The following is a 15972-nucleotide window of genomic DNA, read 5'->3' as shown; positions in this document are numbered from 1 at the left end:
GTGATCCTGACAATCACGGCTGGACGTACAGTAGCGCCACCATGTGGGCAGACAATTTGTTTTTATCTCAATCGCGAACAAAATAATGCTAAAGTTATAATTATTGTCCGGATCAAAATTTTTTTCAAACATGAATACATTCACATATTGTGTACAAAACCATTTTTGTGAAAAATTATCCACCAGCTGTTCTTGTCGAGTCACCCGCTGTTGACACTGACCTATCGCACCCACACCGATGCACATTCCCTTTGTTTTGTTTGTGTCATATCAGTGTGCAGCAAAGAGCATTCCAAGAATTGGTCGACTCCCCAATGGTACGATAAAGAACGCCACGATCCACGTCCCAAGTGGTGCACAGTCCCTTTCCAAAGCACACTTTTCACCCCTCGACCGAATCGCGGAGGAAATCCTGCGGTACTGCGGATGGGATGCCTCCTCGAAGCGCCCACGAAGAATATCCGACATGGGTAAGTGCGCGGTCACAGGCCGCAGTGCTGTAGGGGTGGCGAACAACTTAACGCTTCTTGAAACCCAACCCTCATCGCTACTTCCGCCCCCTTTTCCTTTGCAGGTCGGTTTTGTGTTCATTTTCAACCTGATCGTTGGCACGGGAGCCCTCGCCCTGCCGTCCGCGTTCAGCCACGCCGGATGGATCCTCGGCTCGCTGGCCATCGTGGTGCTGGCGTTCATGAGCTACGTCACGGTGACGTTCGTCATCGAGACGATGGCGTGCGCGAACGCGGTCCACAACTGGAAGCGGCTGCAGTTCATCAAGCGCGACCGCGTCATCGAGTACGACGAGGACAGCAACGTGGAGTCGCTGGTCGACCGGCCGGAGGCGAGCGATAGTGACGACGATGCCGAGCACGATCGGCTCGTCGACGATCAGCTGACCGACGCCAGCATCGAGCAGACACCGCTCAACATCATGTACTGCCGGAAGACGTACTACACCCTGTCCAGCAAGATCGAGCTGGGCGAGATGGCAAACATGTTTTTCGGCCGCACGCAACGCTTCCTGTTCTACTTCTGCTTGGCCGTCTACCTGTACGGCGATCTGAGCATTTACTCGGCGGCCGTCGCCAAAAGCCTGCGGGACGTTGCCTGTGCCCACAACCATCGCGCGAACGCCACCGACGACGATGACGGCACGGAGCGGTGCTGGCAGGACGGGCTGCTGACCCGGCTGGACGTGTATCGGCTGTGCCTGGTAGCGTTCGTGACCGTGCTCGGCCCGTTCACGTTCTTTAACGTGCAGAAAACGAAATACCTGCAACTGCTCACCGTGCTGTTCCGGTGGCTCGCCTTCAGCGTGATGATCAGCATCGCCATACACCGGCTGCTCGCACCGGTCGATTCCACCGCACTGCCGATCACGCCGAAGCGGGCCGACATTGCCGGCATCCCGTACCTGATCGGTACCTGCATCTACTCCTTCATGTGTCACCATTCGCTGCCGAGCCTGCTGACACCGATCGCCAACAAGGGCCGCCTAAAGGCGCTGGTTTCCCTCGACTACGTGCTGATCGGTGGGTTCTACCTGGCGCTCGCCCTCACCGGGATCTTTGCGTTCGCCGACATCAAGGACCTGTACACGCTGAACTTTGTGCCGAGTGCGGACCAGACCAACGGGATGCTGAAAGCCGTCGAGTACTTCCTCGCCCTGTTTCCGGTGTTTACACTGTCGGCCAGCTTCCCGATCGTGGCGATCACGCTGCGCAACAACCTGCAGACGCTGTTCCTCGATGCCGCCCAGCTGGAGGCGTACAATTTCTTCTTGCGCCGCGTGTTCTTCCCACTGCTCGCCATACTGCCGCCGCTGGTCGTGTGCTACTTCACCGAGAGCGTTAGCAATCTGGTCGGGTTTACGGGCTGCTACGCCGGCACCGGCATACAGTATCTGATCCCGGTGGCGCTCGTGCTTTCCGCGCGGCGCACTTGCGACAATATGATCGGCAGAGGTATTGTGAACGAGTTCCACAGCCCGTTCAAGGGTACGGTGTGGCCGATGCTGGTGATCGGGTGGACCGTTGCCTGTCTGGTGCTGGTAACGATTGATCTGGTCATATGAAAGCTGGCCCAGGATGGTGGCAATCAGATGGTAGGGCAATATTAAAACAAACTCAAACTTACTGGAGACTGAGCGGTGCTGTGAGAGTGCGCGTGTGGAAACTTGCAGTGGCAGTGGAATTGGGACGCACAATGTTTGGGGGGAGCACGAGCGGATGAGAAAAAAGCCAAGATTATTTTACTATATTTACACCATATCTTCCGGGTGGCTGGCGTTAGCTGCAGCGTTTTGAGATGAAAAGCTTGAGACTTTCCTCACAAGAGAAGCGCTCTCTAGCGATGGACTTGTATGAGATTTCCCTTTTTTCCTCCTCAATCGTACGGCTCTCAGTGTTGAACACCGATCATGTTGTATTTTAATGAAACTTTTACTACTGCCACCAAAACACCCCGACTCAAGGCATCGTGGGCTGATCTTCCTACCGATTGTGGTGTGTTGCGGAGCGCGCCCATATTTATCTAAGTGAGTATAAAAAGGGGAAAAGTTGTTCACTGGGAACGAAGCTGTGGAAAGTGTGCATATTGCTCAGCGTGTACAGGAACCCCAGAAACCCGTTTTTAAATATGCTAGCTAGTTGTAGTTAAAAGGTGTAAAATATATGTATACAAAACAACAACAAAAATTGCATGGTTGACGTGGTCTGAAGGAAAAGTTTAATGAGCTAAGTATACTAGGTGCATCCATTGTGTTGTTAAGTAGACCGGCTTCAAAGAGGCATTGTGCTATACGTGTTGCACAGCAAACCCTCCAGCGTGAGCTAGCGATTCCTCAGTCATTTTTACATTGCAGCCATTGAACTAGATGCGCTTTTTTCGTTTGATTTGTGATAATTCAACTTAATCACCGCAATGTTTGTTAACGGTTTTTTTAAACACGACAACAGCTCGCAAGCATTAACCACACGCGAGAAAGAGATAGTGCTATGGAGGGAAAAAGACGGACGACTGCTGACAGCGATTGGCCGTCTGGCGCACTAACACATCCAAACCTTGGACTACGCGTTCAAGCGAGGAGTAGGAGGCGGAGCAAGGGACGGGTAGCTCGACAAGCTGCTTGACACATTTGCCGTAGGAGGGAAAAGGAAGGCATGAGAAAATGCGCGAAAAGCAATGAGTTCTTCCGTCGCTTTGCTCAGCGGGTCACTTTGCTCCAAATTGCAACGGTTTGTTTACATTCGCTCTGCAAAGGAATCGCGCCGGAAATTTCAAATATTATCGTACAAACACACACAGCAAAGAAAGCAGATTCCTCCGAAAATGACCGAACAGGCGGCACGGCTACAAACGCACAACCAGGAGATGGTAAAGTGCCTCAACCAGCTGCGCAGCCAGCAAACGGCACTGGAGGAAAAGATCGCCGCACAGGAAAAGAAGAAGGACTCGCTGAGCAAGGAGATGGAGAAGCTGCAGCGCACACTGGAGCAGCTGGAAACGTCCATCGCGGAGGATACGAAGGCGCTGAACGATTGTTCCAAACGGCTCACGGAAACAGAGAATGGCTACGCGAAGGTGGTGGACACGCTGCAGCTGCTGCTAATGTCCGCCAAGGAGAAGGTCAACATCACTACCCCAACTTCCCGGAGCGTCCACAGCGAGAGCAGCAAACACTCGAGCTAGGATCACAAATACACCAAAAACAATGCAAACAGCGCCGTTTAAGTTTAAAGAGTTTGGTTTGTGTTTTTATTAAGGATTTTCTCATTTGATGCTATCACAATTGTTGGGTATGGAGAAAGATAAATACGAGCAAAAGTTCTCCTGCCTGCTGGCGGTTAAAACGAAAACGGTAATCGATCGAATCACACACTCACTACCCGCTCTAGCTAGCTACACTCATCGATGGAGAAAAAACGACGGTACTACGTTACAAGTTTTCGTTGTCTAATCACTGTGTGTGAAGAAGATTACCCTGCTCCCGGGGGCTTGATGAACGCGCTACGTAAAAACGATTCCTCTAAATGGGCTACGGTTGACAAAAACGGCTCACTGGTGTGTGTCACTCTATCAAAAGTTTGGTTTAAATTGATGCTGTAAGAGGAGGCAGCCTTCTCAGCACCGCTCCCACGGTATCGTTTGCCGTTTGGATTCCTATCACTCTATTTTCTATTGGTTTCGTCGTAAGGTGGGAAGGGTAGTAAAAGTGGAAAAAACACACACTAACCTACACTAGGAACGGTGTAACTCTGGTGTAACGATTCCCTACTGCGTACGTATTAAGTCGAATCACTCGCGCTACATCCGGAGTTGGTGCGTTCGCTTTCCTATGCGTGTGCTACTGCGCCTGCTTTGATACATTCGCGCACCCGGGTGGCGCGTTGCGTGTGCGTCCGCATCGACGCCAATCGCGCCTACGCGTAACCGGAAGCTCGTATTTCGTTCCACACTTTGGTCAGTTCGGTTGGTTCGTCGTAGCCGTGCGTCGCCAGCACGTACTTGTAGCTTTGCGGGCCCAGGTAGGGCGCCTTGTGAAAGTAGAATTCTTCCGAGTGTAGCGGCTCAATTCCGGCCTTCATTGCAACAATTCCTAAAAAGATGTCATCGAACCTGATGCACGAGAGTGGGTCGTCATTAGTATCGTTTGCTAAAAACACAACTGCACGGGGCTTACCGAAAATGTTTCGTGTACATGCTGACGTAGTACATCTCGAACAGTGCCTCGTGGGAGAGCAGGAACGCACCGGCCGTCACGTACGTCGGCCACATGTCCCACGGGTATTCCTCGAGCGATACGTACCACTTGCTGCTCCGGTGGCGGTGCGGCGCCGAACGAAACACAAACCCGGAAAACAGCTTCACGTTCGGCGGCAGTTCCATCTCCGTCATGAGCTGCCGCTTCGTGCGGGTGCGGTTCTGCTGTGCAGCTGGCCGCTCCTCCTCCGCGGCGGCCGTCCGATTGCTGTCCGCCGTGTGGGCCAGCCGGCGGGCCAGCTTCCGGAGCGCCTCGTCCGTTTCCTCCAGATACTCCGGATAGTTGACCGGGTTGCGCACGTACCGCAGCAGATTCTTGGCCGAGACGTAGAAATCGTCGTCCGCAAACATGTAAAACTTGGCCCGCGGACAGTAGCTGACCGCCCACCGGAAGCCGGTCATCGTTTTGATCGTGTTGTTGAAGTAATCGTCCACAAAGTCCGCCTGCACGATGTCCCGGTACGTGCTGCTCTCGAGGTCCACGAGCGACTGGAGCCGCCGGTTCGGGTGCACGCGCGACCGGCCGAGCACAAACACGGTGCGTATCTTGACGTCCGAGAAGCGGCGCTCGTAGCCCCACGTTTTGCGGATCGTTGCCCGCCGGTCGAAGTGCTCGATGGCCGATTTGACGACGAACACTAGCCGGGGCGCGATCAACCGATCGTCTTCCTTGCACTTGTGCTCACAGTCCGTGATGTAGGTGTAGTTGTACCGGTTGATCGGTGGCCGGGCGGGCTGCTGGCCATGCCGCAGCTGGTACACGTCCGACAGGATGTCCCCGTTCAGCGGGTAGTCGAACGTCGACTCGAAATCCTTCTCGAAGAAGTGTGTGAAGGCACCGAAGAACTGCAGCAGGTACAGGCCGACCAATGCCGCCAGCACATACTTGAGCTTAAATTTCACACAGATCCGGGGCAGCATCGCGAACGCAACCGGGAAAGCCGATGGGTGACCGGAGTGTGCCTGTTGTTGTACGCCGCTTCGCTTACGATGGGCCAAACGGCGTGAACCGTACCAGCAGCGGGCTTACATAATTACCACCAATCCACCGGTCCGAAATGAACGCGCATTAATCTAATTAACGCAACGCCAACGCGCCAGCATGCGCCGTTCTAAACTGCCGTTGATGTGAAGCACTAATTAAATTGCCCGTACACTTGCACCGACTGATGACATGCAGCCGGAGAAGGAGGCTGGTTTGGTACTCCTTTTTTTCTTTTGGTTCGCTACACACAAACTACAGGAAGCGAGGATGTGATGTTTCCGGAGACGAATGTGCTGGTGAGTCAGTGCGGATCGGTGCGCCTACCATTCAATCGGTTGGTGTAGGTGTGATCGAATGGAAAAACTGAAAAAGGGAAGCTATTACAATATTCAACACATGATGGTGAGCAGACGACGGTGGATCTGTTTCCAGCTTTCCGGCACCCTGACGAGACGTAAACAAAAAACCGTCATTTTGACAGCTGAAATTGCCTCTATAGATACCCTGAATGTGATGCGTTCGATCCTGTCTGGGTGTGATGGAATGCCGTGGTTAAAATTTATCCAATTCAAGTGCAACGAAACGCAAACAAGGGAATAAATTCCACTAAATTTTAAGACCGATTTAAACGATTTTAATCGTGATGATAAAGTGGCTTTCTATTGCTCGCCAAATTATCAGCGAATCGGTTGTGGTCCCACCCTTCACCTATATACACCCTGCACCCATCGCCGACTTGACAGCGTGTTTGACAGCAATCGGTCCTTGGACGGAATCTCGCGTTCGCAAAAAAAGTAAAAGACAAACGCAAAAATAGTGCACGGATTTCGTTGTTTTGCTGCCCCAAAAATCGTGTGTAACTAGCGTTAAAGTGTGTTCTATGCCATTCCCTGCATTCTTCGCTAAACGTTTTGCAACAGTGTTGGGCGACTTGCGCCCGAGGGTGGAAAACTCCAGCCGGGAGCTCCACCACCAACGCCAGGGCCGTCGTGATCGTGTTTTTTTCCCCCCGATCGTGGCGCTGTGCTGTGGAATGAAGAAAGTAGCGCAAATGAATTGCGATCCCGCTGTCCGTGCGAAGCAGCTACGTTCTCGTGAAAACGAAATAAAACATTAAGCGCCGTGAGGTGGTAGTTAATAAGGGCTAGAAAGTGAGTGTTTTTCGGTGTTGCTGTGCATAGGAATTGCAATACACACATCAGAAACGAGCACAAACCTGTCGTCCGCCAGGGGAAGAGGTTCATCGACCCGTTTTTTTTTTGCTGTTGGTAGGAGAAGGCCAGCGGACAGGAGGGACTGACGTGTGTAGTGATCGGTACGGGTGTGTGTGTGTGTGTTTTTGTGCGTGGGCTCGTGTGTGTGCATTGTTGCCATACACACTCGCAGTACGGTTTCATTTGCGATCGCGATGTGGCAAAAGCGCCCAACATTGTTTAATGAAACCATTGTGTGTGTGTGTGTGCGTGTGTATGTGAGAGTGTTGGTGTACGGGAGGCGAGATTCCTTTCATCAAATGCAAACGATGCCGCACATAGCAGCGATGTTCTAATATTGCAGACACTTTCATTCCAATTTATTCACACTTGAGAGACTTCCAAGACCCTTTAAAAATTACATTGTTATAGCATTGCTTTTGACACCATTGCGACAAGTGCGTAGCGCACACACTCACACATACACCCAAGTCTCGTGTGGCGAATTGTTTTCATTTTACTTTGATTTTTGAATCGTTGCAAGTGTGTTTGTGACTCGTTCTTTCCAAAAATTGGCTTCACCGTGGAGATGGTGCTGTGGTAGTAGTAGCATGCCATGATGATTTCCACTCCTCCCCCCCCCCCCCCCCCTTCCCTGTTTCATGGTGTGCTTTGTTTTCGTCGTCATCGCAGTGGCCGAAGTGTTCTGTGTGCCTTTGTTGTTACGGAATTTAGAACAGTAATGACGACACCGCCGAACACACACCGTGCTAGACCCGCGATGTAGATTTTTACCTTTTTTTAATTCTAAATATTTCTTCTTTTCCTTACTGCGTGCGTGTGTTGGTGCTGCCGTGTATTCTAGGCCTCGAAATTTCCATCACAAGCAGGGGCGATAAAGAAGGTAAACGAATTATAAAGGAGAAGAACGAACGAAATAAAAACAACACAACCAAAGGCAAGAAACGCTTCCCATCGTGTGAGCAAATAAATTACTGTGTAAATACCAAGAGAGGAAGAGAGAGAGGAGAAGAGTGAGCGCTGCGAACCGTGCGTGTGAGAGGGAGAGAGCAAGTGTGAGTGTGTGTAAAATCCACCCCGACTGGGTGTCGGGTGCGTGTCGTGTATGCTGGTGGGGCTGGTGCTGCGTTGTTCCAGGGAAAGGGAAGATGAATTTGTAGAGTGAAAAAAAAACAACAAATCAAGAGTGTCTGTGTGTTTGTGTAATTGTAGTGCCCTCCCCTCCTCAGGAGCTCTCTTTTTCGTGTGCAATTTGGTGTACGTGTGTGTGTGTGTTGTATGTGCACTTTAAAGCAATCTGGCTCCATCGTACAATTCTGACCTCGATGGCAAACAGTCCTGGCCCGTGCTAAGAAGGGCTTCTAGGGAGACCAAAACAAACCCATATTTGCATCTCCGGTCGCCTGTGTGCTTGTGTGTGTATGGTTCACCTGAGATTGCAGCATCTAGTGCGCTTTTACCCGGTCTCGAACTGCTGCCGAGGTGTTCCTGTCAAGCAGAACACGTTTTCCCTTCGCCTACTAAGCTCACCGAGGGTGGCTGGGAAATAAATATTTGTGCACGCAAACTATCAACACACACACACAAACCATCGTCTTTGTTTGAGAAGAAAAGCCCCATTCTAGCCACCCTACGCGAAGATGCTGAAAATGGCATGAAAATTGAGATCGTGATTGTGGCGCTGCTACCTTGAAATTTTCCGTCTCCCTCCAACTTCACTAACACGCCCGGCATTTTCCCGGGGATAGTAGAAACCCCCTCTTCCCTTACCACCCTTACCACCCTGTTTGCAGACCGCTTTTCTGCTCCCAAGGCCACTAGACGCGACGCGCCAAACCGAAGGCAAGGCCACCCATCGAGAAGGGTTCTGCGCACAAGAGAGCACAAGAGGAAAATCAAACGATAAAACCACGTGTCCGTCCCAGCCTCTCCTGCTACTACCGGAAGTGGTGTTTGGTTGTGCTTTTTTTTTGGTGCGCGGGCAGCAGAACAGTTCCGCCGCAGCATTAGAGGATTAGTGACGCGGAACGTTTCGCACAACACGGTAGCAGCAGCAACATGGACACGGGAGATAGAGGTAAGTGTTGGAAGCAATGTCTTTTTGCCACTGGAAATGCAGGGACCGACCGTGTAGGGACGGAAGATAACTTTGCTGAAAGGGTATTTGAAGGAGTCTGTGCGGCTGTCCTTGGAATGAAGGTGATATACTCAATTCCATCCTTTGCATGATCGGCGGAGATAGCTTGCGAGACGTCGGTTGTGCCGCAGGCAGGAGAATGTTACGACTTTCATTGTCCGGAACCAATTACAGGAAGGTCGCATATTTCTGTTAACTTTCATTGGATATGAAATGATGAGATAGTGGAGCAATTTTCTAAAAATATTCAGATTTTTCCCAAAAACTGGCTTCCTTAAGAAGGAAGGAGAAGTTAAATGATATAATTCTGTAATCATATTCTTTAATTTCGTTGTAATGAGATATCTTCACTTTTTCTTTTCCTATGGGCAGAATCGCTCATGAATGTATGTTAATTTGTGAATTAAACTCAACCCAAGCCATTTCTTTCTCGTAACACGTTTTTGGGGTTCCACGTGTTCACCAATTGTATTAGTATAAACAAACAAAAAAAGTTGTAACACTTTTGCACACCAGTCTAGCTTTCCTATTTGTCACGTTTTGTTGCTGATCTTCCCATTACCTTCCAATTGGATTCCCGTCTGGAAGCTGCCACAATGCATAAAACCTGTCATTAAGTGAAGATGAAGAAGATACAAAAAAGCCCGTCCGGTTTGGCTGATCAATTCCAAAACCAGTAATGTAATTAATTGGTTAAACAAGTTACCAACCGAACCGCAGATGGCAAAGTATTTAGTTCCGCCCCAGTAAACCACACACACCGTTTACGCCTTTTGCTCGTTTCATGTGCGTTCCCGTTTTGCACACAGTGCACCACATTAGGCTCATAGAACCGGTATCGGGACACCAAACAAAAAAAAGAGAAAAAAAGCGTACACGATAAAGCCCTTTTATGTTAGCTCCTTGGCCTAATTTCGCCCACCTTGTCCTAGTGTGAGGCGTGGTAAGGTTTATGCCATTTTTTGCTTGTTGTCACTATGTGCGTGTGTGTGTGTGTCGGTTAATGTTTGAACGTTAATTAGCACATCATTAGTTGCTTTGCATTTTTCTTGCTCGGACGATTGGCCCTGAGAAACGATGCCCGGATGCCCTCTTGTCTCTTACCCTGTGCAGCGCGCCCCCCACTTCCAAGGAACTTTCTTCGCTTTCTTCCCAAACAAAGGACGCATGGGATGTTGCTGGGATAAAATGTCTTCTTTTTTGTTGTGTTTTGGGAGGAGAGTAAGGTGAAGTCCACCCTGATGCTGCTTTCGTCAGCGGGTTTATGGGCGCTTTGTTTCCTGCTGTGTGTACACTACGCCACCGCACGAGGTGTGGCCTCATTTCCGCCAGGCATGGTGTGATTCCTCGGCCCCCGGGCGAAACACCGCCACAACATCCTTGACCCACTTGCCGAGACTTCGGTGCGTGGGATGCAGCAGCAGCAGCAGGGAGTAGTGTGGAAGGAAATCTAACGAAGAAAGGAACTGCTGCCATCAACGGCAGACGGGACAGCAGCAACAGTAGCAGTGTGTCTGTGGATGCATATCGTATCTCGATACGGAGTAAATCGAGCGTCCCAGAGTATCCTCCATCACGTCCGCTGTGCTGTTGCTGTGGGGGAAATTCATTCGTCCGGCGACTCCTGGAAGAGAGACTGTAACAGAAGCTGTGCGTTCGACTTAAAACGGAGGTTTAAAAAAAGGGAAATAGAAATAAAGAGAGAACCGTGAGGAAAGAAAACGACGGACCTGCAGTGCAAGTTGATCATCTGGTTGTCCTTCGAAACGCGTCGACGTGGTGTGGTGGAGAAGCGCTCGTCGTTTTTGCGTTAAAAGCGGGTTGTTCGGTAATTCTGCTGTTACTGCACACAAGCACACACGCATGCAGGCCAGCTGAAGTTGAAGTTGAAGGTTGAGCAGTAAAGATGCAACTGCTTCTAGTCGCCTTCATGCAACGCAAAGAGCGTGCAAGAACAGCGCGCTTACACTTGAAGCTAACTATTCAAGTATAAAAAAGGGTTTAAACGAACATTTTGCAGGAAAACAAACATTTTGCCAACCAAACCTGCAAATATCCAACGCAATTCAGCAGCCCACCAATACATTCATTTAAACAGTTTAAAGCGAGTGCAAAATATGTTCAATGCCACACTTTTTGCACCACGCGCTCCGTTTCGAACGCTCAGCATCATTACGCATTCAAAGCGATATTTTACCGTTTTTTTAATGTTTGTTTTCTGCTCCACCATTCAGCCAAGCTCCTTGATATGAACTTGTTTTAAATGTAATTTATCTTGCTTCTTTTTTGCTTGTGCGTGTGTGTGTGTGTGTGAGGGGAGAGTGGAGGGGTATTTTTCGGATGATAATTTTATGCAAACTAAAGTCAGTCCCAGACTTGTCGTGTGTGATACCGTAACAGTGGTTGATGATAAAGATTTCCAAGGTTTAGCGCTCATCGAATGTTGTGCTTCTAATCAGGTATGGTTGGTGGGGATTTTCCTGAATCGAAAAAACAAACTCTTTTGATTAGGAAGATTGGTGGGTGTATAAGATAAAGTTAGGTTTAAAAGAATTAATTGTTGTTGTTGTTCAACTGTGTTTTGTTGTCAATTCATTTGCTTCATCAAACTACACACACCCATAGAATCTTCTTGGCCACCGCTCCTTGTTAACATCGCTATCTGTTTTGTAATCTTTGTGGATTTTCTATGCTTTGAGTTTTATATTTGTTTTTCCTGAATATTCATTGTTTATTTTGTATTTGATTAATTTTGTAATGAGTCAAATATGTGTGTGAAAAAGTCAATATATAGGGCTGTTACGATTAAGCACCGGGGCGGTCCCGCGGTATAGTCGTCAACTCGAACGGCTCAATAAAATGCCCGTCATGGGTTCAAGCCCAGAATGGATCGTTTCCCCGTAGCAAGGATTTGACTATACGGCTGCGTGGTAATGAACTAAGTGTCGAAAGTCTGTATAGGCCGGCATGTCCGCGTAGGACATTTACGCCAAATAGAAGAAAAAGACGATTAAAGCCAGCTGTTTTATACGGGTTTTGACACTTGGCGGCTGACACTTGTATGGAACACACTCCAAAACGGTACAAAACACACAAATTTCCACACACAAAACTAACCTCATATTATCAGGCTAAATTATTGCAGCTTGAAAAATATATAAACAAAAGCCACATTTTGGCATGCTCGATTCAGGTTAACTTATGAAGGATTGATTTTTTTGTTGCTGAAAGATAAATATTGTGTCACAACAGGTTAACCATTGTTCGGATCCATATTTGAAAACTAACTAAAAGTACTACAACTCATTAGAAACAGCAGAAAAGAAAATAAAACAATTTTAAAATACATCTTTGTTTGCACCTCAATGTTGAAAACCAATATGGCGGTATGTAATTTTCCAATAGATACAACCCGGATGATGAATATGTTTCCAGTGACAGGCTGAAATTTCAGCTGTGTGTTTGACTAGAAAAAGCAAAGGGATGATATTTAGAAAACCTTACTCTTATGAATTGATCTTCAAAGTTCTTCACAAACATTGAGTTCCGAAGAAGCACCTCAGTATGACCTCAGCATATCTTCCAACCAGCAGAGACGATCGATTTTGCGGCTAGGGTGCATCTTCATCGTGGTTTCGTTGGGACCCGTTTTTTGGGCGTTAAAACACGACGACGAACCACCAGCGAAAAGAAAAGGCTCCAACAAACTGGTAGCAATTAACCTTGAAACTACAGAGGTTGGAAAGGAAAATGTGTTGTCAGTGTAGAGCAGAGAACAGCAAAAAAAAAAAGATAAAGAACAACCTGGTTTAGTGTGTTGCGTTTGCATAAATTTACACCCGATTCCCGGGCTGACATTCGGGTTGGGCGGTTTTGTTTGTTTTTTTTGCGCTCCGTTTTATCATTGGCTGTTTGTGTGTGTGGCAAATCTTCTTTTTGTACCAGTAAACTAGTTTTTCAGTCGCAAAAAAACAAATAGAAAATCGCTTTCATTCGCTGAAAACTGGTTGGCCAAATAAGTTCGATTCAGATAGTCTTGGGGTGAACATTGAATAATGATTTAACGAATGCTTTTGGGTGACAGTTTGCATCAAGATGCATTTTTTTTTTATTATCAGGGAGAACTTTTTAATCTTACCATAGTGTTACACAACTTTCACCGACCCCAGGCTGTTCCTAATTGCATGAAAACCCAATGTCTCGTATGCTTGGAATTCTTTTCTTTTTCTCTCTCCAAAAACCATCCTAACGAATTATGTTTTGCTGACGAATGGACAAACTTTTTAGTCCATTTCTGGTCATGCACCTTTACGGTGTGGCACACCAGGTCCATCGTAACGAAAACCTTCTTTAATGTGGTTAAGGTAATTTCCTCTTCTCAAATATTCACACCTTCACACCACACACACACACACCAGCCATGCTCACCTGGTGCGCGCTGTGGCTCCATCTCCTACCACCACCACAACATAAGTCATGTTGCGCTGGTCATGTCCTGACACTGGGTGTCTTAGTACGGGTGGGTTGGGTTGGTGAGTATTTTAAGGATCCCTACAGACACGTTACCCACTACCTCTATTCCACTAACCTTCATCCGGTTAGGTGGTGGCGGCGGCTGCGGCGGCGACTGTGAAAGGCGACCACCACCGGCTTATGTAGTAACGTTCGCTTTTGATCTACATTTGTGCACTGTTATTATTCCAGCGGCAATCAACTCCATCATGTACCGCACGAAAACAACTTCATCGTTAGAAGTTGTGATGTTATTACTATGATTATCACCACTTATATACTAAATGTGTATAGCACCTGCTACATATTTACTCGACAGAAAAATCCGTATCGCTTTCTTCTCGTTTGCGTGTGCCTTCTTGTGATTGATGGACGCGGAGAGGGGGCTACCTCATACATAAACGATTACACATAATGTTGGTACTTCTTACTCATCCGATGGGCCACTGCTCCCTTGCATAGCACCTACTGAGGGTGTCCGTTATTCAATTTCCTCCCACACTAACATTTGTTGAATTTGGACCTTTTTTCGGAAAAAGGATGCCACACAAAACAGCAATGAAAGGGACTAAAGAGAGTATGAGGTAAGCATCATTTCGTGGGACTGCCTCACTAAGTCGATGTCCTTCGCTGGTTTTGCGTGGTGACAAACACACACACACACACACACACACACACACACACGAAAAGAACGGACCCTTTTGCATGCGGAGGAGGAGGGACCTAAAAGTATGTCGAAAAAAAAAACGGTTCCAACATTCGGTTCCAGGCTTTTGTGCCAGCTTGTACATATTTTATTTGCTGTTTGCTATATATCCATTTTCTATTGCTCTATCTCGCTCGCTCGCGGGTTCGCTTTCGTGCTCCGAAATGTGGTCTACCTAATATGTTTTATGTTGCACTTACTCACATCTAATGGTTTGGCGCTGTATTTCGTATATATACTGCTGCTAACGCTTCAACATTGCTTTGGTGTGGTGTTGGAGTGTTGGCTGGCTGGCTGACTGGCGGGGCGGTTAGCACATAAAACAATCCCTGTGCCATGCCAACGTCAACAACGTCCCAAGTTCAAGGAACCGCCGGGAAAGGTCGTTTCCATCGCGATACGAACGTGCGGCAACACCCAAAACCTAACCTGGCGGGAGTGAAACTCGCGAGGCAGGAGGCGACGGAACGAGGACGACACACACTGCGAACAGTGAACAGAAATATTAAGCAATGGGTTTGGTGGGCTTTCCCCTTGGCTGAGGCAAACATTGTTTTGTCTTTTCCATTCTTGTGCAACATATTATGTAGCTTTGCGCTAACCCCGAAAAGGACGGACGGTGTGTTTTTCAGCACAAATTAGAATACGATTTTATTATTTATTCAGCATTAAGCGAGGTACAGTCGAGAGGGGAGGCTCTAGAGATTCGCTGTGTTTTTGGTGGCTGTAGGTTCGCGGGTAAGACACAACCCAACGCTTGAGAGAAGAAGAAAAAAGCTCCCTTGATACCGTTTCCAACACGGGTTTTGTGCTGTGTCGTACAATAACAAATCGTCCTTTACTTTCGTCAGCGCGCACAGCGCGTTTTGCATCGCGAAGCGAGGAAACTTCGATCGAATTTCGTTCGCCTGGCTTTCCCCGGGAAAATCTCGCCGTTGAGCTAGGTCATGGCACTCTGATTGTGGTGCGTTTCTCACAGCCGCCCGGTCACAGCTCACCAGCTGAATTTTCTCATCTCACTCAGGCCGCAGGAACTCCTCAGGCCGCAGCGATTCCACCAACAGCAATCTCATGCAGTCGAATAGGTTCGGTTTTTGAGTGTTTGGAACTGTTATTATCACTATGGATGTGTCATGGTTATCAAGATGGGATGGGAAACTTGTACGAGAGCAGAGATGATGAAAGGTTTATGGTGATGTTTGCAGTATAGAATGTGTAGCTTCAAATACTTCTTCTTCTTCTTTTATTTGGCGTAAACGTCCTACGAGGACATGCCGGCCTATACAGGCTTTCAAGACTTTATTCAATATCACGTAGCCGGATAGTGAAGTCCTTACTACGGTGGGACGGTCCATTTCGGGCTTGAACCCATTACCCATTATTGAGTCGTTCGAGTTGACGAATGTACCACGGGACCGCCCCAAACATCCAACAACTTCAATGTATCAATACATTTTCAAAAGTGAATATTCCAATTCTAATTCGTATTTCCTTTGTTTTTTTTCTTTTATAATTTCAGGTGAGTGTTGACGATATGCGTTGTTGAAGTAAAGCCTTGCGTTATTTCCATACATTATTTTGGTGGTAAGTAACTGTAATTTTGGTCACAATTATTAAGAAAGTCCAGGAAATATTTGTAGTCCCTCTTCTGCACACA

At 48.0% G+C, this 15972-nt stretch overlaps 3 protein-coding genes across 3 annotated transcripts; 2 read left to right on the top strand and 1 right to left on the bottom strand.

Moving 5' to 3' along the window:
- Positions 1-228: 228 nt before the first annotated feature.
- On the top strand, positions 229-2517 carry LOC120953919 (transmembrane protein 104 homolog). Its single transcript, XM_040374348.2, has 2 exons — positions 229-470; positions 575-2517. The coding sequence occupies exons 1-2, from the start codon at positions 432-434 to the stop codon at positions 2072-2074; spliced, it is 1539 nt and encodes a 512-aa protein (XP_040230282.2). The 5' UTR covers positions 229-431; the 3' UTR covers positions 2075-2517.
- Positions 2518-2966: 449 nt separating this feature from the next.
- Positions 2967-3739, top strand: LOC120950791 (uncharacterized). Its single transcript, XM_040369089.2, has one exon. It carries the CDS (start codon positions 3184-3186, stop codon positions 3688-3690), a length of 507 nt encoding a protein of 168 aa, XP_040225023.2. The 5' UTR covers positions 2967-3183; the 3' UTR covers positions 3691-3739.
- Positions 3728-6219, bottom strand: LOC120950790 (beta-1,3-galactosyltransferase brn). Its single transcript, XM_040369088.2, has 2 exons — positions 4682-6219; positions 3728-4617 (listed from the first exon to the last, which is right to left on the bottom strand). The coding sequence occupies exons 1-2, from the start codon at positions 5680-5682 to the stop codon at positions 4422-4424; spliced, it is 1197 nt and encodes a 398-aa protein (XP_040225022.2). The 5' UTR covers positions 5683-6219; the 3' UTR covers positions 3728-4421.
- Between the last annotated feature and the right edge of the window lie 9753 nt (positions 6220-15972).

Source organism: Anopheles coluzzii, chromosome 2 (assembly GCF_943734685.1).
Source record: "Anopheles coluzzii chromosome 2, AcolN3, whole genome shotgun sequence".
Taxonomy (NCBI): Eukaryota; Metazoa; Arthropoda; class Insecta; order Diptera; family Culicidae; genus Anopheles; species Anopheles coluzzii.
This window is presented reverse-complemented; position numbering and strand designations above follow the sequence as displayed.

Coding starts and splice junctions, on each gene's coding strand:
- LOC120953919 (XM_040374348.2), top strand. CDS start 432: ATGCCTCCTCGAAGCGCCCACGAAGAATATCCGACATGG. Junction 471..574: donor ACGAAGAATATCCGACATGG/GTAAGTGCGCGG, acceptor TTTCCTTTGCAG/GTCGGTTTTGTGTTCATTTT.
- LOC120950790 (XM_040369088.2), bottom strand. CDS start 5,682: ATGCTGCCCCGGATCTGTGTGAAATTTAAGCTCAAGTATGTGCTGGCG. Junction 4,618..4,681: donor ATGTACACGAAACATTTTCG/GTAAGCCCCGTG, acceptor CTCGTGCATCAG/GTTCGATGACATCTTTTTAG.
- LOC120950791 (XM_040369089.2), top strand. CDS start 3,184: ATGAGTTCTTCCGTCGCTTTGCTCAGCGGGTCACTTTGCTCCAAATTG.